We start from the raw sequence: 22,310 nt of genomic DNA on the forward strand, positions 1-22,310 counted from the left end.
TGCTGCTCTGATGCTGGGTGCTCATGTGCATGCTGTCTTTTACATTAGCAAAGCTTACATTATCTCCAATGACCCAAACCATCTAATTGCCTGGCCTTGTGCCATGGCCGCACGGATAAATTAGCCCGGACCCCAGCTCGCATGCCCAGGCCGCCACCCCCCCATGGGTGAAACCTGTGAACAAAGGTCCACCTTATTTATACAAGCATGGCAGGAATAATCTAATTCAGGTCAGCGGTGCCTTGAACAAACAGTCATCTTCCAATCCCTGCAGATGTTAATGGAGGTTTTGCTGCATTTTCTATGAGTCAATTATGAGCGTCAAGAGCACAGCAGGACACCTTTAAACCCAATCTGTGTCATGAGTTACAGCAAGTCTCATTTCAGATGTGTTCTGCTGCAGATTAACCTCAACATTCACTCACTTTAACTAGTGTTTGAATAAATCCCTTAAAGGTCCAGTGTGTAAGATTTAGATGAAAGGGAACTATTGGCAGAAATTTAATGTAGAATAATTCTCATGATATTTTCACTAGTTCATTTCATCTAAATTGTATGAATTGTAGTTTTCTTTACCCCAGAAAATGCCCTTTATATTCAAACACTTTATATTTACATCGAGGGGACCCTCTCTACAGAGGCTGCCATGTTTTTTACAGTAATCCAGACTGGACAAACTAAACACCTTTTGAGTTTTTATGACAATTAAAGTCTACCACAGGTTCTTTTTCATGTTTGGAAGGAGAGGGTGAGGTGAGGGGTGTTCAGCTGCAACATGAAATTTCAACACTAGATATCACCAAATTCTACACACTGTACCTTTAAGTGATAAATTACAGCCATAGGTTACGAACAGACTATATTCCTTTTTATCGTAATCTCAATTTTAAGGCATAGAATCTCATAAATCACTACTTTTACTGTATGCAATCCAGCAGATGTGACTCGTTTATGAATATTCTAGCACATTATTTTATGAGTTTACTAGAGAAGTGCTGTTGAATAAATGTGGTTCAGGTGGTTTGATTTTATTTTTCCTTCTACTTAAGGGAAGGGGAAAAACTGAAATTTCTAGAATAAGGTCATTATATGAGACTATAGTTGTAAAATTAAGAGAATAAAGTTGTAATTTTTGGCTATGTGTCATTTTAGAGGGGGAATATCAGATGATCAGTTTGTCGCCTGTGTTAGTAGTATCAGAACCTTGAAAAGAATATGTAAGAAACTGACTATTCTGGAGAAATTGCTTCGAGTGGAAAGGAAAATGTTTGTGCAACTGTTTGTTAGTTACATCTGTGTTACATCTGTGTTCTCATTCTTCGTCAGGATCCAGAAAGTCTCCTCGCTGCTTGTAGCCGAGACTCTGCAGCTGACAAATCTGCAGAAACCGCTATTATATCAACCATACAGTCAATAGCTGTAAGGGCCACCCATTTGTGTGACAGCTGAGCATGTTACTGATCACTTCATGTTATATTCTCTCAGTCTTTCACCTTTTTTCTTTAAGCAATAAGGCCCAGAACAGGCAGTAGTTCATACTTTAAGTCTAGGCTGTGTAAAGGTGCATGTTTTATGGCTAATGAAGCAGAGAACATGTGCAGGAGTCAAACAAATAAGTGTCAGTGAGCCTCCCCACTCAGCTAGTTCCTGCTACCACACGATATTGAGCAGTCAGGCAGGAGAGGTGACCCCACGGCCCTGGAAACAACAACCACCACTCAGGCACTATATTGTCACTGAATGGCTCTCATGGTGGGATTAATTGTGTGATGACGGTTGGTTCTGTTACTATTTCAAAAAAAAAAAAAAAAAAGCTTATGGTCAAACAGTCAGTGATGAAAGAATAGTGAACGCACACATTTTTAAAATCACACAAAATGACTATATATTTCAGTCAGAAAGTCCTTTCAGATGCACAAAATTGGAATATTTGATATTTTTATCAGATTCTCCTGAACATTGCTCCTGTACAAACAAGGATCCTGCTGTGGCTGCGATGTGGCCTATTTTCATACAGGAAAAATGAACCTGCTGTAAGTGAGATCATGTTTGTCACACCTGACTGAGACCAAAGTGTCAATAAAGGTTGTGCTGTAATGATCTACTATCTCTTATTACTTCCCATAATGAGGTCTGTGTTCATCTGTCTGTCTGAATGTTAGCAGTATTATGTAAAAACTATGAAAAGTATGGATTACCATGTAACTTCAAGGTAGAACTCATTCCATTTTTGTGTGGATCCAGATCAGGAGGCAGATCCAGAATTATTATCGTTTCACCTTTTATAACATTGCAATGTTCAACATTTTCTCAGTTTCTCAGATAATAATGCACATATCTTGAAATAAAATCAGGCATGTATAGAGGCCATTTATGAATGTGTGAAGTCTGGTGCAGATCAAAATAAAAATCCCAATCTGGAGTGGAGATATTTCCTGTGCACAGTAAAACCTGTTACCTTGGCTTGTTTCATATTACTGTAAACAACTGAGACACTAGTGATGGGACTCAAACACAAAGATCACTCAGGAGACAAGGGATTAAGTATGAAGTCAATGTCTTGTGTACTTACAGTCACAGTCCAGATGATCGCAGGGTGACAGGTCAGGAGCACGCCAAACTCCAGCAACCAACGAGGCTTCACTCAGGAAGGACATGAGGACAAACATGTCAATCAGGCTAAGGACTACAAAGCAGGACACGTAAGGGGTTTCTTGATGGGAAGCACAGGGACAGGAAGTAATCAGGTAACAGGTGAACAGTTGTCAGGTGACAGGAATGACAGGAAATGTTAGTAATGTCAAATGTTAATAATGTCAAAATAAAACAGGAAATAAAGTTACAAATATGAGAAGGATGTTTCAAGGATAGACTTTTGTTGACGATGAAGATAATGATAATAATAACACTTAACTTAAAGAGCACTTTTCAACCATAGAAGGATGCACATTAATAATAGTGGCAATATTAATTATAATAGAGATAAAAGTAATTTAAAGGGATAGTTCACCCATAAACGCTTTCATTATCTACTCACCACTATGCAGATGGGGGCGTGAAGTGTTTGAGTCTCAGTCTCCCCAATACAATTTAAGTAAATGGTGACCGCTTATTTATATGTAAAGCAAAAAAGAACATAAAATGCCTCCATACTGCTCCTGTGGTCTCATCCAAGTGTTCATAAGCCCCGACATTCAAATTCAATTCGAAAACAACGTAATTTACAACATGTTTTAAGCTGAAATGTCCAGTCATGTGACGTGAGCCAGGTGTTTCTGCAGACTTCCCAAAAGAGCTTTTAAGCATTTTAAATAGAAATTCTTAGACTCTCAAGGTTCACTTTAACTCCCCCCCCCCCACCCCCCCACCCCCCTTTGATGAAAAGGTCAAACAAAAAAACAACGGTTAAAACTAGTTCAAGGTTAAATCTGGGATTTTTCAAAAGTGCTAAAAATGGTTAAAACTCGGTCAAAGTCTATCCACACAGAAAGTCAAATAAACAAGGCGGGGAGGTGGGGGGTCAGAGGTGACCATCCATCATTTTTGACAGAAAGCCTATCCTTTATTAAGGCAATCAATACAATTTGAAAGTCAATAAAGATGATCAACCACCAATTTGTTCACATTTGCCGCCATAAAGGTAATTCTGAAGTTGTGGGTTGTAGCCTGCTCATACTATGAATTGTCAGATTAGCCAGCAGACCTCTGACAGAGAGGAATATGTGAGGACATCAATCAAAACAATCAAACCATGCCTGTGAAAGCAACACCCCAATATTTATCAGTGATATATATTATCTCATTATCTACTGTATGAATACATCTTATATTAAAATATTTCATAGAGACCCCAGAGACACAGAATGAGGCTGTGACAGCAACATGTTGTGTGACCTAGTTTGTTGGAAACATACTGAGTCCTTGAGAAACCCTTAATGTGTTCTAATGGTTTCCATTTATATTAATGAGGAAATGACTAGATGTATTGGTGTACACCCTCTGTTCAAGTCACAGCTCATTCAACACCAGTTAGCTAAGAGCGTGCAGAGACTGAGTGAGGCCCCTATAGGACGAAATGAAATTAGTCCTGATAGTGATCAAAAGTCATGATGACATTTTAATTTGGGTCCTGCCCTGGGCTGATACCCTGAAAACAAACTGAAGTCAATGTGTTAAAGGCACAGTATGTTTTTGTAATGTATTTAATGTGAACCAGCAGTAACACGCTTCATTCATTCATTGCCCTTCCAATGAATTTACACTCAGATTTAATTTAAGATATCAATCACATGACTCAATGGTTTGGTTTTACTGCTGAAGGAACTGTGGAAACACATATTTATACAAGCTCTGAAAGTGAATGATGTTTGCCAGTTCAAGTAATAAGAACCTGCTCAAATCCCCAGAACTTCTCTTTGCCAGAATCTCCCTGTGGTTACAGAAAGCAGTCGGTTTGTCGGTGTTCTCAGAATGGAATTCAACATCCTCAATGTGTAATGAACTTTGTGACTGTAGAGTTCCAGTTTGTGACTTCAAACGATGTTAAATAAAGCTGTTTGGAAGAGTTAGTTTTTCAAAAACCCACTAAAAAGGGAATAAATATCTTCCACCAGCCTCAAACTGACCTAAGACTTGATATCAGTTGAATTTACTCTGCATTATTTTACCTTAAAATGCTGCTACGATAAAGACACACAAATTAAATTCTGCTTTATTTTCTTTAATTGTTAATCACATTGTGATTAATGTATTAGATTTCTAAAATATATGGATGTCAATGTCAAAGACAAAATAAGACTGTGATTTCTGCACAGAAGTAGTTGTGATATGTAAAATATTACATATTTTTTATGTGTAGATATTATTTTCATAATTAAATGTAACAATTTCTTGAGATATAATCATATTTGTGCAAGGTCACTACAATATGTTGATCCTTCAAAATGCTTCCATATTTATTTTTAATTAGGGCTCTGACTTATTCACTAGATAAATGATGAAATGACATGCAGAGAGCAAAACAAAAGTAAGTAATAAAACACTTAAGAGCTTGATATGTTATTGACACATTTATATTTTGTGATACCAGGCTTGAACATATAGATACACATAAAAAACAGTCTTTTGAAATGCGTAACGTCTCACACATTTTGTTTAATTTAAATTCTATATACTGTGGTGTCCAATCACATTTACTACAGACTAATGGCTATAATCCTCAAACATTAGAAAGGCAAAGACAGATGAAAAGGTCCAAATATAACTTGTCTCAGCCTTATTCAAATACAAAATGTGTGTACAAATATCAAGATGAATCCAATACATCACTGAGAAAAATGGTAGGAAAAGTCCCTTCAACAGTTCAGAGGTACAATATTTTGAGGTATGAGTGTTCATATATTTATTGATATAGGTTGGACTAAGTTTTGTAAACAACCATTCTTAAAACAGTCAAAAAGAGTAAAACATCATTTAAAATCTTGATATACAAAAATGTACGACAGAAAATGATATGTACAACATTAGTCCATTGTGAGACCATGTAGGCATAATGATCTAGAATACTTTCCTTCAAATATGTTTGGTGGAGTAAAGAGCAACTCTGCAAGTCTTTATCAGTTGGAAATCCCCAAATTTCCCAGAAAGTCCCTTTATCAGAAAGTGATGGAAACAGCTCTAATTGATCACCATGTAATTTTAGTTTAACCAGTTTTGAAATGTTTTTATAGATTCAAACGCGATAAAATTTCCTACAGAGGTTTGTGTAATTGAAGGGAAGAGGGAGGTTTGCCCCTGACAGCAACGCTCATAATCAAAAATGAACATGCAGACGCTCATTAATCTCATTGATCGTAATTCCCCGACACTCACATTCTCTAAACAGCACTTGATTACTGCATGGAAACATTGGAACAGGGAGATTTTGTAATAGCTTTGGATTTTTGTATTGATCAAGATTGATATGCATTTTCAGTCAAGACTTTTTCGGAAGGCAACGGTGTTTCTGTAAATTCCTTCATCTGTATTAGTTTCATAAAAAATAAAATACAGGACAAAAACATCATGTAACTCAAATAAGTATATACATTGAACACAGCATAGGCACACAACTTTTTACAAGAATCCAACAGCTGCAAGAATCCAACAAAAACCCATTAAAATAAATATTTTCATTAAGGATATGATCGATGAATTTAATTCAGTCAGAGATGCAGTTTGACTCATGATCTCTGGTGAGCAGACATGGCTGATATTTGACTATAGCCCTTAATTTGCCAGCACTGTACCATGACATGTGATATTAATTTGCTGTGAGGTGTTGTTCAGATATCTCTTTGTGAATTGATCCTTTTGTCACAATGCATTTCCTCTGAGTTTATTATATTCATGATTTAATAATAATCACTATGCAGATGATACCCTGCTTTATCTATCATTTAAGCCTGATGACATTTGATATTAATCTGCTATGGGATGTCCTTTAAATGTCTCTTCCTGAACATATCCTTCTGTCACATTTCTTCTAGATTATTTTGTTCAGCTATTTTAGCATCCATTGAGGATTGGATGCTAAAATATCTTTATCTGAAAATCTTGTCACTGATCAGACCATAGATCAGTTGGCAGGTTTTGGGATATTCAATTCAATTTAACATTTAGTAATATGATTTCAGTGCCATCTTCAGAACAATGAATTTCAAGCTGGCATCCAGTCCTGGCACCTTTCATCAGATGATACCAGATTGGCCCAACATCATATATATTGAGAAATGCATGCTCCACGTCAGGCACATTTCAACATACCACAAATCTAAGCAAATATAACATATTTCCAGTTTTTCACAGGCATGTAAACAAGACTAGTTTGCAAATACAGGCTTGTCTTTCATTCAGTTTCTTTCTTTAGATGTTCAATGCTGTTATGAATGACAACAATTGTGTTTTAATTCTATATCTGAATCTGAATGATGATGATCTTCTTGAATGAAAAGTAACATTCACTGTTGTACATGGAGCTACAACTGCAAAAAAAAAAAAACGTGTGTCAGAGGCTCTGTGGGGAGAGATGGATGCAGCTTCTTTGGATTTACATTTTCCAGTCTCTGAATGGTTGTGAGCATGATGCTGAGAAAACCTGTGAGGGGAAATGGAAATTGTTTATTGATAACGGACATTCAAATACAATTGTATTTGTTGAAAGTTTAATAAGTTGTACTTACTGCCAGACTAATTCTCAGTTGCACCTTTTTTGTGACCCAGCATGTATCCTAGCCTGACACCCAGCTGTGTGTGGTGGTCTTTACCCTTTGGGGAAACCCATTAAGCCCAGCTGCAGGGTCAAAGTTAAAGTCCAACGCACCGCCATCCATGAGCGTGTCATGGAGGACAGACTCCATGTCACATTCAAATCTCTCGATGGACATGTTGTCCAGGTCACTGGGAAGCCGTTCGTGATGATGACCATGTGGGTGAACCAAGTTATGTTCCCTGTAGCCATTGCTTCTGCTATAGTTCACTGAGACATTGTTGGCGTGTGCTGGGTGTCCCCGGGGCAAATGCATGTATGTCCTCAGGTTCGTCATTTGAGGAGGGGCCCCTGAAGGACTAGTCAGGGCAGTCAGTGGGATCATGTTACAGCTATTCAAGTCTCGTGAGGTTGAAGGTCCCTGGTTATGTATAGCTTGTGGATTTACACGAGGAACTGGGTGCCTCTGCGGAAGATTCATCATTTTTACTCCGCTGTGATGGCCCACATGGCTTTGGCTGCTGTAAGTGGCCATTAGGCAGCCTCCCATCTCGACCTGAGACACCAGTGTCTCCCTAGAGGGCATCATGTCCCTACTGGTGTCTGCATCTGAGGTCAGCAAATCTTTAAGGAGACCAGCAGAGCAGATATACTGGTTCTCATAAGCCCCAAAGCCTGGCTTGGTCTCTGGTAGAGTTTGCATGGGAGTAGGGGAGAAGGAGTTCATCCCCACTGGGCCGTACATGCACTTTCGGTAGTCCTGCTGTGAGTGCTGGGTCAAGCCAGATGAGCTGTAAGGGCTACTCTGAAGTATGGCAGCATTTGAGGAATGTTGGGAGTCAGAACCCAGCGTAGGGTTTTTAGGAGACAGCAGGTGTAGGTTATCCAACAGACTCTCCATGACGATGTTTGAGTCATGTTGGCCCAAAGATCCAGCCACCTCAGACAGGCTGGGCAGTGTGGAGGTCATCTTGGGCACCACTGCTCCAGAATAAATCATGTGGCCGTCAGACTCCCCCAGGTCATCCTGCTCAGGATGGAAGGGCGAATGGTGACCGCTCAGAGTGCTGGCATCAGAGCTGGTGCGCGTCCTAAAGGAGCTCCAGGTTTCAAAGTCCTCGTTGCTTTGGGAGTTTGGGCTCCCTAGCCAGTTTGAGTACTGGGAGCCAGGGCTGCCAGCTCCTCCCTCAACCGCTTCTTGTAGAGCCATCTGAAAACATGAAAAACCTCACACAGACTGCCACAAAATGACCAGGGTATTATACACTTCAGCAGAACGGCGATAACAGACTTTAATAAACTAATTGTACCTTTTTCTTTGTCGCCCTTCCTCTACTCTTGGCCAGCTTACTGTTGTTGTCCATAGAGGCAGCTCTGCGTCGAGGTGACTTTCCGTTCTTTCCTCCCTCTGGATTCAGCATCCACCAGGAGCTTTTTCCTGTCCCCTCATTCTGTATACGCACAAACCGGCTGTGCAGCGACAGGTTGTGTCTGATGGAGTTCTGGATGAGAAAAGAGTGAATTGTTTGTAAGTTGTCTGACATCCACGTTCTGTGCAGGCTACAATTTAACTAAAGACATGATTTGTTTCCCCAACATACCTTTTTTATGGCACTGGGCCACAAATTGGTCAATCCATGAAAACATTAAATATTGTTCAAAAGTTTTAAAGTCATGTCATTCAAATAAATACTTCATCATCTGCATCAGCTAATGAATATAATGATGAACAAATTACCAGACTAAGTGAGTGAATGTAATTAAAGATAAGTTCAGGAAAAGTACAACAAAATTAAGTTAACTACAAGCACCTAAGCAACTTTTACTTATAGTTACAGATATACAGCGTCTTCTTCTATCATATTAAAATGTATTTTCATTAAAGAATGAAATGTCTGCACCAAAGATACTAGGATATAACATTCCAATGAGTTACATGGTTCTTTAACTTGGTAATTTTCATTTCATAGAGAAGATACTACAAGGTACCTGGTTAGAATATTGCTGATAGCTAGTTAGCTAGTAGGAAACCAATCACAAGAGGTAGGGGTAAGGTGGACTCTCCAAACCAAGAAAAGTGGATAAAGTAGAGGAAAAATGGAATCATGGCCTAAGACTACAAGATACAGCTAGATGAGTGGAAGAAATGGACGTCATTCAAAATGATAAACAGTGACAAAGACCATGGAGGAGAACAGAATCAGTTGCTTATCTTGTTTATTTGTCGTATATGACAGTATAAAAGTTTATGGATAAAAACTAAAGCATACATTTTTATTTTCACATTTTTTTAGAACCTTGTCTCCATCGTACTACTGTTCATTGAAGTATTTTTAGTTTTAGGTCTATGTTGTTTGACTTTAGTTGTGTTTTTATTGGTCACCCCTCCCCACCCCTCACAGTATGAAATATTCATATGTTTCCTGTGATTTCCAAAATCACCACAGCTGTTTGAAAATCCAACCTTGTTTGTGTTTTGTCTTGAACCCAGGCTTCTAGTTTTACAACTACACTACTGAAAGAGCTACTTCGGGCTGTATTTGTTTGGCTTTACCCAACTGCCTCCATTTTTTCTTTGTGTGGTCACAGTTGTCCTTGTGTGAACACGTATACACCTAAAACCTCATTCAGTTTGATTTCTCTAATTCTATGTTCCGAACCCGAAAAAAGGACGCGAAGGCAACTCCTGCGGTACTTCTCACAGGAACAGAAACAGTAAAACACAGGACACAGACGTATACTGTACTGCTTTGGTCTCTCTGGACAAAATCTTCCTAATATGCTCCTCAGAACTGTGCTGCGTGGTGGGTACAATGTTAAAAAAACCAAAGAGCAGCACAAGATGAACTAGCAGGGAATTTCCCCTCAATACCCATGTGAACCCAAAAGCAGCTCCCTGCAGTTAGTGAAGCCAGATGTCCCCAACCGCAGGATTCAACAGGGATGTACAAAGTATGGAGATAGAGACAGTCACATTGAAAACAACAGACAGATTGTCTGAGTGGTTCTCTGAAATGCTGCTCTTGGGTTATAGTCAGGCAACAGATCCATTCAGCACTATTTAATCATAAGAATTTGACTCATATTCAATTCAATTATCATGCAAATTTTAATTTATTGCTGAATGATTTAATTTAAGAACATTCCTATTACTTCCTAATTGAAAAAACAACCACTCGTAAAAGAACTGTCATATTGAGAATGGTTCTGTTAAGTACATTTCAAAATATAGAGTTTTAGGTAACTGCATAAGCAAGACATGAGGTATAACATTTGGAACTCCGTCCAAAAAGAATTGGACCAAGTTCATCCTCAAGTTAAACATTAACTCTCGTCTCCTGAAGCCTGATCCTAAAGCACAGAGCTGTGCGCGAATGAGGTTACAGAGTTCGAACTGAGGATGGGGAGGGTGGCAGAGTGAGATGTTTTTGCCGGCAGAGCTGGGGTCAATGAGTTCACTGTGTGCTGAACACGAGCTCCCCAGCCCGCGCTGACAGAGACATGCAAACAGGTTGGATGGAGCAGGAGCAGAGAAAGGAGGAGAAGCTGCTGGAGTAACTCGAGGTGGAGTTAACACACATATGCACACATACTGCCTGGCCACAGAATGCAATGCTCCCTCTGACTTGTGTTCATTTACACCATTTTCTTCACCTTTTTTTCTTTTTTATGATCTGTAACTGAAGACAGGAAATGAGTCATTAGTGGAGGAGCTGAGATCTGAGCAGTGAGCTGCACAGACTCAGGCTCTGTAAACTAACTTTTATCCTACAAACCTAATGACTGTCTTGCTCACACGCTGGTGATATGCAAATGTATAGAGGCTATGATGAGTGCCCACAATAGATCCTGGGCTGGATGACTGGGCACTGGGAAGGGGCATTCTCTACTTGGCCTGGGATAATCCTCGTCTGAGACAGACCTCACCTCAGCCCAAAGAGAACAAAAGACATCCCCTGCCTCTTAATTCATGAGGTGCCCCATTCACACATTATTCCTCTGAAAGCCCGACCCAAGGTGCCCTATATGTTTCATTGTTGCTAAACTTCTTTATAAGATGTGTTGTTATGGCTCTTTACTTTTAACAAACTTTGAAGTAGTAAAATATGTGCACCTGAAGCTGCATGACAGCTCATCTGAATGTGGGCCATTAAGAAATCCACAGAAGATCATATGGATTGACCTCTCTTGGCAACCAGGGCTGTTCCCATGCTCCTTTTATGGAGGGCTGTCTGCGACATACATGTTTAGGAGAGAAGATCTATTGAGGAGTTATGGCAGGGATCCAACACAAGCCTGCACGAGTTAAGATGCATTACAAACAGTTTATGTCATGACTGAGAATTGTAATGTGATGCAGATTTGCTTTTGCTCTTTGCTTCTCATGGCTTGAGGACAGAATATTTTGCTTAGCATTGTTACAGCAGATTTGTGTGTGCTTAAAGTTTGCCCAGCTTTGCACCATCCAAATAATTTTTTTATGATTTGTGCAACTATACCCTTTAATAAATCCTCTGTGCAAATATGCCCCATGTGTATATTTTGCTTTCTTTCCCATTGGAAATAACTTTTTTCCATAATGGCAAGGCAGCTGACAAAAACTCAAAGGTTGTGGGTTTTAATGTCACACTGGTCCTGCTGTAGGTCATCTGGTGCAAGGACGCCTGACATGGGGAAGGTTTTTTTTGCCTGTGACAACATCTATTTTCAGTTAGTCCACAGTATATGTTAGGCAGCATGCTGTAAATGCAATGCAGCAGAAACTTGTCGTTTCCCTATACAGACGTGCTCCTGTGAGCCCACCTGCTGCACCCCAGCTCACATACGTACATGCTTCAGTTAGAGAATCCTCCAATGTACCCAATGATCTATTAGTCATCTGTGGCCATGATCGTCATCAAGACGAACTGCTGCAGCATGAAGCCACTCCTCCTACCGGACTTCAAAACAATTGACACAGCTGCTGTTTCTTGTGTAGTGAAGCATGAAGCTCGCAGTAACGGTCGCAGGATAAGTAAACAAACAAGGCCCAGTTGCGGGGCACAGGTGCAGCCGCAGTGAAAGTGGCCTCATTCGCATTTGGTCCAAACAATTACACACACAGCATCAGACAAAACCACAGACAGGACACAGGATCCCCCAGGAGGCCGACTGCTGGAGAGCAGCTGCTTCTCAAATCAGGAACTCAGTTTGATATCGATGGAGGGGTCTACTGTTTAGTTAGTGATGAAAGACAGGAGGAAAAATACCTCAAATTTGCATTTACCACACTCAGCTACAGATATAATAGAAATAAGAGACTGTCACTTTTCGGAGCGACATTTACATCTTTTTTTTCTCACAGCTGAAATGCTTAACAATAAAAGCACAGGTTTGTTCATCTCAGTACACTTAAGGTGAAAACTTAAGATGCTTCTCGTGTTACTATTTGCTCATGTTTTAACATTTATATACTTCTGCTACAGCAATGCAATGTTTTAGTATGTCACATATTAACATTTCAATGGTTGTTAACACATAAATTAAATGTAAACATACTAACACAGGGAAAGTATCACAAGCAAAGAAGTCAGCAAACTAATTTACTTCACATTAGATAACATAAACTACCACCAGGTAATACCAGATTAAATAAGGCTGTGGCCACAAACCCCCATAATGGTGCGATATAGTGTTCATGAGTTTTTAATTTAAAAAATAAGAACATACTATTACACCAGCGCTGCATGTTAGCAGGCAGCTGTGTTGTAATTGGTGGCGTTGGTCTGACTGTCACAGCGAGAACTCAGCCAGTTTTAATCCAGTTTGGATTCAACTTGACAGGTTGGTTGGGGGTGGGGTCAGAACCTACACCATTTTTTTTTTTTAAATCCATCAAAGGTCACAGCATGGCATCAAAGTATAGCCTAATGCTAATGCATGTGAAATACATTGAAAGCACATGTGTACTTATACAATTTAGACAAAGATCATTAAATTAAATGTAAAACACAAAATCACCATTACATTAATAATAATGGTAATAACAATAATAGCCTAAGTAAACTCAGGAATATGCCTTCTAAAAAAAAGATTTCACTGGTCTGAAACTCTCCCTGTAATTGTCAAGTTATAAGTTTGATTTATTCGGTCAATCAATAGAATTCTGCTGTGCTTAAAATGTTTTTGATTTGATTTGATTTTAACAGTGCAACACATATTGGATATTTAGGACTACATGTATCATGGGTGCTGCATCTCTGAGTCTTTTTTTTCATGATTACTATAATAATAATAATATATTATAATATTATAATTATTTCATCTTGGTTGAAGCTATATGTTCTATTATTTCATTTATCCTGCAGCGATTGTGTCATAGAACAGTTTTTATTTTCCTACTTCTAATCTCATCAACTTCAGCAACCATTCTTACAGCAACACTTTTGAAAAAGGTCTATCCAAAAAAAAAAAAGTTGTAGAGACTGAGGGAGAATGTGGAACAGTTGTACGCAGGCCTAATCATAATCAAAACATTAACAGGAAGTATGATAATCTGCCAGTAACCACAAAGACTTCTTGACCTGTTTGTAGACTGTGTCTGTATGGCTGCTGGATTCTTGACCGTTGGAGGAAATAAATCAACTTCTGTTAACTGACTGATTGTCGCTCACATTGTTAACGATAGTTTCCTATTAGTGTTGGATGATGTGTCTGAAATTAGAATAATGTGTATTCGTGATATGTGTGTTTCACTGGATTGCATTGACTAAACTCTTTCCACATGTAAAACAAAAAATGTTATGCAAAGGAAATTCACACGATACCAGTTGCTTTGGTTACCAGCAGCTAAATTAAAAAAGTAAAGGTCATGAAATGTATACAAACATTAAAAACTGCTGTCGCACATTACTACTACCATGACAGAACAGTCAGATCTGAGGTGTAATAAAGTGAATAAGAGAGTGTAGTAGTTGCAGAGATTACAATAAAAGCACAAGCCACTTCCTGACTGTGTCTTCCTGTGCACCGCCCACCCCCACCCTCTACGCCTCTGACCCAACGAGCCCGAGCGGACAGGGTTACAGGGTTTGGTAAAAAAATGAAAAAGGCGAGCCAGAAAAAGAAGAGCCCTGAAGCTCAGTGTGGACACCATGTCTCCCTCTTCATAGCTCCCGGGACAATGCAGGCTCCTTCATTAACACTGAGCTTCAAACTGAGTGACCTACTTCTGCAGTGGCTACAAAGTGGGACCGTAACAGGAACAGGAGAGCTTTGTGTTGGGGAGTTCAGCTTAAACAAGGAGGGGCAAATGAGAATGACAGACAGCAGATAAACATCAACACTTGATTTACTATTGATGACAAAAAAATAGTACACACAATATTCAGAAACACCAGGGTGAATAGAAACTTAACCTTTCTCAACTTGCACACTTTACGGGATAGAAAGGCCAACTTGTTTTGTTACAGGACACTAATCTCAATCACTTCTGACCCTGTCTCTCTTTCTTCGCACCATATTTCTTCACCTCCCTATATTTTGAATAATGGCTCAGGGGCCGGTTTCTCTTTGTGAACATAATATAGAGGGGGATTATTATCCTGCACAGGAGGACAATGTAGAAGCCCACATGCCACAGATTCCACAGACTCACACATGTGTAGACAGCAGACTGTATACACAGGCCTCAGCCCACCGCCAGCCAGTCAGCTGACTGCTCCCCTCCTTCCCTCCAGCCATAGTCGCTCCACTTTGAAAGCCCCTGCCCCAAGCCTCCCTTTCTTCATGGGGTTACTTGAAGCATTCAGTGGGCCTCTTAAGTTCAGGGCAGGCCTCCCTTTTTAACCTTGTGATCCCAAGACAAATAGCTGGCAGTTATTCAGGTTTTTTTTTATCTTCTTGTCTCCTTCAGCAGCAGTTGTATCTTTTCAGGCCTGAATTTATAAACCAATGATGAAAGAGTTGCTTAAATGTGATTCAGTTTAAAATCAAAACTTTATTCTAAAATATAAAATACAACTGTTTTTAAGCTTTTCCTTTCAATTCAGATTTTATGGAACATTTTGAATTGTCACATCGTCATACTAACAATTACTACTAAGCACGTGCTATATGCATAGACATTCTCCTGCCTACATTTAAGGCTGCGGTGAGTCTTCGACACTCATCATTGTATTATAAAACCTCAACAACATACTCAAAGAAAGATGTGCTGCCATGTCTGACAGCCCATTGCACAAGTGCAGCAGTGGTTCTATTGCAGACCAGAGTTTTTATTCAGACTTTACATTGAGATGACATTTATAACTACATTTAGGAAATATACAAGCCTCAATGATTTAAAATTAGCACTACACAAGGGAGTCAGTTGGATTAATCCCCTGGGAAGAATGACTAACCTATCTGCCAAATTTCATCTCAATTCATCCAAAAATGGGTGAGATTTTATTTCTGGACCAAAGATGAGGACCAACAACAAAATGCTGTTTCTAGATCTACAGCTTGTGTGGACTGTGGAGTTGTAGTTACTAATGTGGCAGTGGTAATCTTACAGTGGAACTTTATGTGACTTGCACTCAAACTGGGGTGCAGGACAATTTGCATTTTGTCAACTTTGCAGTTCCACTTTCATCAGTTGTAATTTGATTCAGGGGCTGTCGTTCAAACAGTTGTAGACTAAACTTTTCCACTGAGCAGCTCAACTCGTCCTGAATAAATACTGTCGTCTGTTGTCTGTCACAAATTTCCACTTATGCAAACATCAGACACCAGATATGACAATCAACAGGTGACTGATTTGTAGAGCAGGGTTTCTATAACACCCATGCTGGATGCCAGATGCCCAAAATGCCTTTGGGTTGCGCTGCATTACAACCGAATTGTTTTTGCTCAGTTCATAACCTTTAAAAAGTTCAAAAGGATTAAACACTTGCTCGCAATTGACGTTTTTTTCGACAATTACCTCAAAACCTCACTGCCAGTTAATGTGAGAGGTGTCACTTCCTGTTCCATTATTTAAGGTCACAGTTCAATGATAAAAACAGTAGCAGTACCACTAACACGTTAAAGTACCTAAAGTGCTGCAAACTGTCACTCACACACATGAATATCCCAGGGGAACCTGTCCTCCCAGTTGGCAGGGGGGCCCTGTCTTGTGGCAAACGCGTTGTGATCACTCAGCCATGACACAACTTTTGGAGGGAAAACAAATAGCTCCATGACACGAGGAAGACAGGAAGCTGTGGCAGCACAGCCTCCACCCACATTCAGTTTTCTAAGTGAAGCTGTATAATCACTGAGGTTCAGATTTGATGCCCTCCACCCAGCATGAGGTGTCTGGCTTATCTCTGTCCGTCGTTACAATCAGGCTCCACACTCACATGCATGTGGATTTTAAAGCACAATACGAAGGATCATGGGTATGACACAAAACATAAAAAAGCAGAAAGGGGATTTCTTTAACCATGCGGTTAATAAAAGTGACTTATGTAAAATTAAATGCACAAACAAAATGGTCCGTATATGGTCCCTCCGGTTGGTAACTTCTCTTTTTCCAGCCCTGACCCTCATGTTTTGCAGGGCGGGGTATGTTAACACATGGCACTGTTTTCCATCCACTTGCCAGGAAATGCATCATAGTTCATTGTGGGGGGACCGTCATGTTTTTTTAACAGGAAAGTGTAAAAATAACTATTAGCCGGTGGTTCCAAGGCGAGGCGAGCATGCCAACATTAAGGAATGCAGAGGCTGAAGTACAGATGTGTTGGTTTAATATTTAAAGATAAACAAGCTGGAGTGGCTGTTTTTCACAAAGAAGGTGTTTGCATGAACAAAACTAGAAAGTTACCTTTACCTGTTCTTAGGTGAAACAGTCCCTTTATATTCAACTAAGCTGCACTAAATTTTCCATTTCCATTTGTCATATTCATCAATCTCCTTAATGTGCCTTATTTATTTCATCAAAATCCATGAATTATTCCCTAAGAAATCGGTGAAAATGTTGAAAAACACCTCACCTCACAATGTTAAAGAAAGCAAAAAATGAATCCCTGCATCCGCCCCTGATCCACTCCGAAATTGATGGGTTCTTCCCTGACCTATACCTCATCTTTCCACTAAGTTTCATGGAAATCTGTTTATTTTGTTGTGTAATCTTGCTTCACAACCCAACCAGCAAACAACAGGGGTGGAAACATAACCTCCTTAGTGAAGGTATAGTGACATGAGCTGGATTCACACTGATCTCAGTCACTGATCAGTCTGTGGTATGTGCTCAACATACCATTGTACTGTTACCCTTTGAAGCCACTAAACATCTGCAGAATACCTGTTTCCTCTGACATCTCCGACTCGTGTAGATGCTCAGTAAATCAGGACAGAAAGATCCTTCACACATCTTTAAAGTGTCAGAGAAAAGTAAGTGGACAAAATATTATCGAAAACACTCCTGCACACGACCAAATTAAGAAGATATATTGTTTTTTCCAAAGTTGTTTTCTACAAATTTGGCAAGTAAGATGATCATGATTACTTACATGTAGTTTTTTATTTATGAAGTTATATTTAAGATCTACCATCATCTCAGAGTCAAGCTCAGAGCTTCCAACTGAACAGACCAAAGTTTTTAAGCAACATCAGATATGCATGTTATTCGAAGAGCTGCAAGTATCCGTCCCATGGTTTACAGATGTTGGTGCTATTGGCCTGTAATTCTGCAGACTCTCTGAGTTTCACTTGAACAAACATATACACCTTCAACATTAAGGTCTGAGAGAGGGCACAAGAGGATGTGATGGGATAAAGAGCAGTGATCCCTTTCTCCGAGCTGGAGCATCCGCTGAGGAAACTCTAGAAGACAGGAACACAAAGATATGAGCACATGGCTCAGGAATGGAGGATGTTTGACGTTGTTCCCAGCGTCCCCTTCTCCCAGCCCCTTCCCCTCCGACACACTCCCCAACACTGATTGAGCTGTTTGTGTCACCTCCTGTTATTGTGGGGTTATCACAGAACAGTTTACTGCACCACTGAAAAAATTCAAAATCTGTCTGCATTCCCAGCAGCGCACCTACATTCAAGAAATTGAATTTCAGAAAGACTAAGAAAAGGAGGAAAAGGAGGGTAGCAGTGGACCCATAAGTCATAAGGTCAAATCTTGAGATGGAGGTATAATACAGTGGAAACTATATATGACTAAGGTTCACAGAGGCATTTCCCGACATAACTTGAAAATGACGTTTCACAAGGATGCAGGGGTGACAGGAAGGGCTGCAAGCTGAAGCATGAATGTGACTCCCATTTTGTTTCGTGCGTAGGTTTGATTTGACATCGGTGACTTTGCTTCTGTCCTGAGTTCATTTCTGTCCTTCACAGTTAATTTCACCTCAAATTATGACACAATAACAAGGCCTGGATCTGTGCTTTTCCAACTTTTCCAAGCTAAAAACTTCCAAAACATTTCCAGGCAAAAAAGCACAGCTTTCAAAATCACGGGATTTCACAAGGTTTTCCATGACTGTGAAAAGCTGCATAAACCATGAGTAAGTGTGTTGTGTTACTGGAAAGACTCTTCTCATCAAGGTTTGTGCAGGACTAGCTACTTACATTAGCTACTTGACAGGTGTAAAATAAAAGGAAAGATTTGACCTATAACCCACAGAATTTTAGACATCTTGCCAGACATGATTTTTGCAGTTTGTTTCATATAGAGACAAATATTCTCAAAAATATCTCTGATTAATATTCACTGCACTCTGCTTGGTGCTGAGCTGCTTTACAGCTGAAGTGTGTTTCCTCACTGACACAGCAGAGAGGGGTGTGCTACCACTGACAGAGGAAACCGCTCCAAAACTTCAAAAGGTTACACAGACGCCAACGCAGTCAGATTTAAGAACTGAAACTCTGTCATGGTAAATGTTTTTAACCTTAAGACACAAGAAAAAATACTATACCTGGTCTCTGATGAGGAATTGGGAATAATAGTAATTATGTATTGTTATTTTGGTGTTTGACCATCATCATGAATGTGTGCTCAATATATACCTGAATTAAGAGGTCAGAACTTAAAACCAGGATGACAAACTGTATCTGCAGATTGAAAGGTTGATTTTGAATAGAACAACCTTTTGAATTTTTGCAAATCCAAGCACTCATTCATGCTGCATATAAGCATAATGAGTTGGGAGTAATAATGAGCATGCAGCCCTTACTGCCACACCAAGTTAACACACTGTTGCCTATAGATGTATTAAAAGTGCTGGTGCTTGCTCCCTCTCTCTCTGTTAAATGTCTCTGTCATGTTGGACTGACCACATCACAACGACTGATTTCAAATCACTGACCCTGGAGAAGGAAACATGTGGATGTTACTGATAACAGAACCACTGGAATTCAGCTATCACTGATGTTTTTATTAACACCCCTGATAGGACATTAAAAAGGGCCTATTCATCCACATATTTCCCATTGGAGTACTCAGCAGTAGCAGTAGGATGAAGTCACATCGAATCTGCATGACACTTGATACACACAATCTCCAGCTTTCATAGAACTTTGCTGTGTTTGCTCACAATAATGTGCGAAAAGTGTTCAAGCTGAATCAGTGCAACAATAGCTGATAGAGATCAGCCAATGACATGTTTGTCGTCTGCTTTCTGCCCATTAAGAAAAACAGTCTTTTGAGACAGGGATGGGGAAATCAAACAACTGAGTCATTTATTGCAAAATCTAACATGAGCTCATTTTTGCACAAGAGTCCCAACTTTGTGATTTGTGTCTTTAATTCTTTTTGTTATAATTACACTTTTTTTGGGGGGGGGGGCACCCTTATAAGGAGGTGTCTCCTGCAGACCTATACATACCAGGAAATAATTATTTACTTTTGTTGGTTTATTTCAACAGTGTTTAATTAACAGTTAAAATAAATTAAATATATTAGAATGCATATTGGATTATGTGACACATACCACTGCTGTATGAGATTTTTGTTTTTTACTTTTATTGTAATGGTGAACATTGGAACATATCATAAGAGAAACCACCATCAGAGCATCTCAGGTTTAAGGAGGCGGACACTCACCTTCCAGCCGGCGGAGCTGTTGCTGTCTCCTTTATCCTTGAAGTACGGGACACTCTTCACCATCCACTCGTAGATCTGGGACAGGGTCAGTCTCTTCTCTGGAGAGTTGTCTATGGCCTTGGTGATCAGGTCAGCGTACGACATGTTGCCCCACGCGTTTCTCCGGGACGAGCTGAGGCCGCTCTTCCTCTGAGCGGAGCCGCCCACAGGTGACACTCCCGGTGGAGGAGGCACCTGTTGCTGCGGCGGCAGCTGCGGACCCGGGACCTGCTGCTGCTGCTGCTGCTGCTGGAGGTGATGGCGGTGCTGGTGATGCAGCTGCACACAGTTTCCGTCCCGACAGTGAAAATCAGTGCAGGGCTTCACCGGCGCTTTCTGCTCCTCGTACTCCTCATAGTCCTCCTCCAACAAGCCGAGGCTGCTGATGAACTCGGGGTTTCCTCCGGGCTCCTGCTGCACAGACGGTGCCGGGGAGGAGGTGTTGGAGCCGGCCGGGTCCTGGATCTCCGGCCGGGGCAGCGGCCAGGTGCAGGACCGCGGCCGAGAGAGAGGCTCGAAGTCCGGGTCTATCTCCACCGGCTGCGTCTGTGGTGGTGGTGGCGGTACCTCAGCCATGTCACTGTCGCACATACACTCACATAAATATATAAGTATGACTATATATGGATTTATGAGGAGATCACACACCAGCAGTGAATTACAGAGCAGTGCTGAGTTCAGGCTCCTCTCTGAAGTTCACACTGTCCCACATTGACTGGTTGTGACCAGCCACAGTTTACATGTAGTGCTGAGTGCGCTGCTGCCTTCACGGCCCACCCACAGGCTCAGACTTCTGCCTTCCACAAGTTCACGACGCATTCAAGTGCTTTGCAAACCACGCCTTAAAGGGAAAGTTCTCCCAAAAATGAGAATTCACTTATTATCTTCTCACCACTATGCCGATGAAGGGGTGGGTGACGTGTTTGAGTCCACAAAACACTTTTGGAGTCTCGGGGGTTAAATAGTGTTGCAACCAAACCTAATACAATTAAGGTAAATGGTGATCACTTGTTCGAATGCAAAAAAACAACAGAAATGCCTCTATACTGATAATGTGGTGTCTGTCAGTCCCAACATTCAAATTTCAACTAGAAGCTGCAACATTTGCACCATGTTTTTAGCCTAAACGTCCTCTACCACACACCCTAACTGTATTTTGTGGACTCAAACACTCTATCTACCCCTCCATCGGCATTGTGGTGAGTAGATAATGAGAGATAATGAAATTCATTTTTCTGAGAACTATCCACTAAAGGTTCAGTGTGTAAGGTTTAGGTGAAAGGGATTTATTCGCTGGAATTGAATATAAAATAATCCTACTGATGTTTTCACCAATGTGTTTTACCTAAATTGTACACATTGTGGTTTTCTTTACTCTACAATGGGCCCTTTATATTTAAATACTTTATATTTAAATCGGGAGCGGGTCCTCTTTACGGAGGCCGCCATGTTTTTTACAGTAGATGAAACGGGACAAACACCTTTTGAGTTTTTATGACAACTGAAGCTACCACAGTTTCTCTTTCATGTTTGGAAGGGGAGGGTGAGGTGAGGGGTAGTCAGCTGCAATATGCAACCTCACCACTAGATGTCACTAAATTCTAATTTGATTAATTTAGGTTTTATCAAGTAACATATCAAATAATAATATGATTATTACATGTAAGCTAACAGAAGCCATTTTAACAGGAAACAACAGGTAAACACAGGTGTAACTAATCATACTTAAGCATATGGCTGCCTACTGCTGCAATAACTTGTTGTGTCACATTTGGAATCATTGTTGAACAGTTTACTTTTATTTTATTATTTATTTAATTTCATCCATGGTGTAAATGTATTAAAACATAGCTTCTATTTACAGTCTTCATAAGTCGGCCAAAAAACTGCTGAATCCCTTAACTATTACGATTTATTTTATTTTCAAACTTTATAAGAAAATTATATTTATCTTCTCGTCTGTAT

General features: G+C 40.1%; 1 protein-coding gene across 1 annotated transcript; it reads right to left on the reverse strand.

Annotated features, from left to right (window-relative positions):
• Positions 1-5,056: 5,056 nt before the first annotated feature.
• Positions 5,057-21,190, reverse strand: LOC109628830 (forkhead box protein O1-A-like). Its single transcript, XM_020086241.2, has 4 exons — positions 20,307-21,190; positions 8,557-8,748; positions 7,221-8,456; positions 5,057-7,135 (listed from the first exon to the last, which is right to left on the reverse strand). Exons 1-3 carry the CDS (start codon positions 20,934-20,936, stop codon positions 7,269-7,271), a joined length of 2,010 nt encoding a protein of 669 aa, XP_019941800.1. The 5' UTR covers positions 20,937-21,190; the 3' UTR covers positions 5,057-7,135; positions 7,221-7,268.
• Positions 21,191-22,310: the final 1,120 nt, after the last annotated feature.

This window comes from Paralichthys olivaceus, chromosome 15 (assembly GCF_024713975.1).
Source record: "Paralichthys olivaceus isolate ysfri-2021 chromosome 15, ASM2471397v2, whole genome shotgun sequence".
Classification (NCBI taxonomy): Eukaryota; Metazoa; Chordata; class Actinopteri; order Pleuronectiformes; family Paralichthyidae; genus Paralichthys; species Paralichthys olivaceus.

What these genes read in the sequence shown, in the direction of transcription:
- LOC109628830 (XM_020086241.2), bottom strand. Translation starts at nt 20,936, where the DNA reads ATGTGCGACAGTGACATGGCTGAGGTACCGCCACCACCACCACAGACG. An exon ending in ACAGCTCCGCCGGCTGGAAG is followed by an intron (nt 8,749 to 20,306) that starts GTGAGTGTCCGC and finishes TTTCTCATCCAG; the next exon opens with AACTCCATCAGACACAACCT. An exon ending in GAAGGGCGACAAAGAAAAAG is followed by an intron (nt 8,457 to 8,556) that starts GTACAATTAGTT and finishes TCATGTTTTCAG; the next exon opens with ATGGCTCTACAAGAAGCGGT.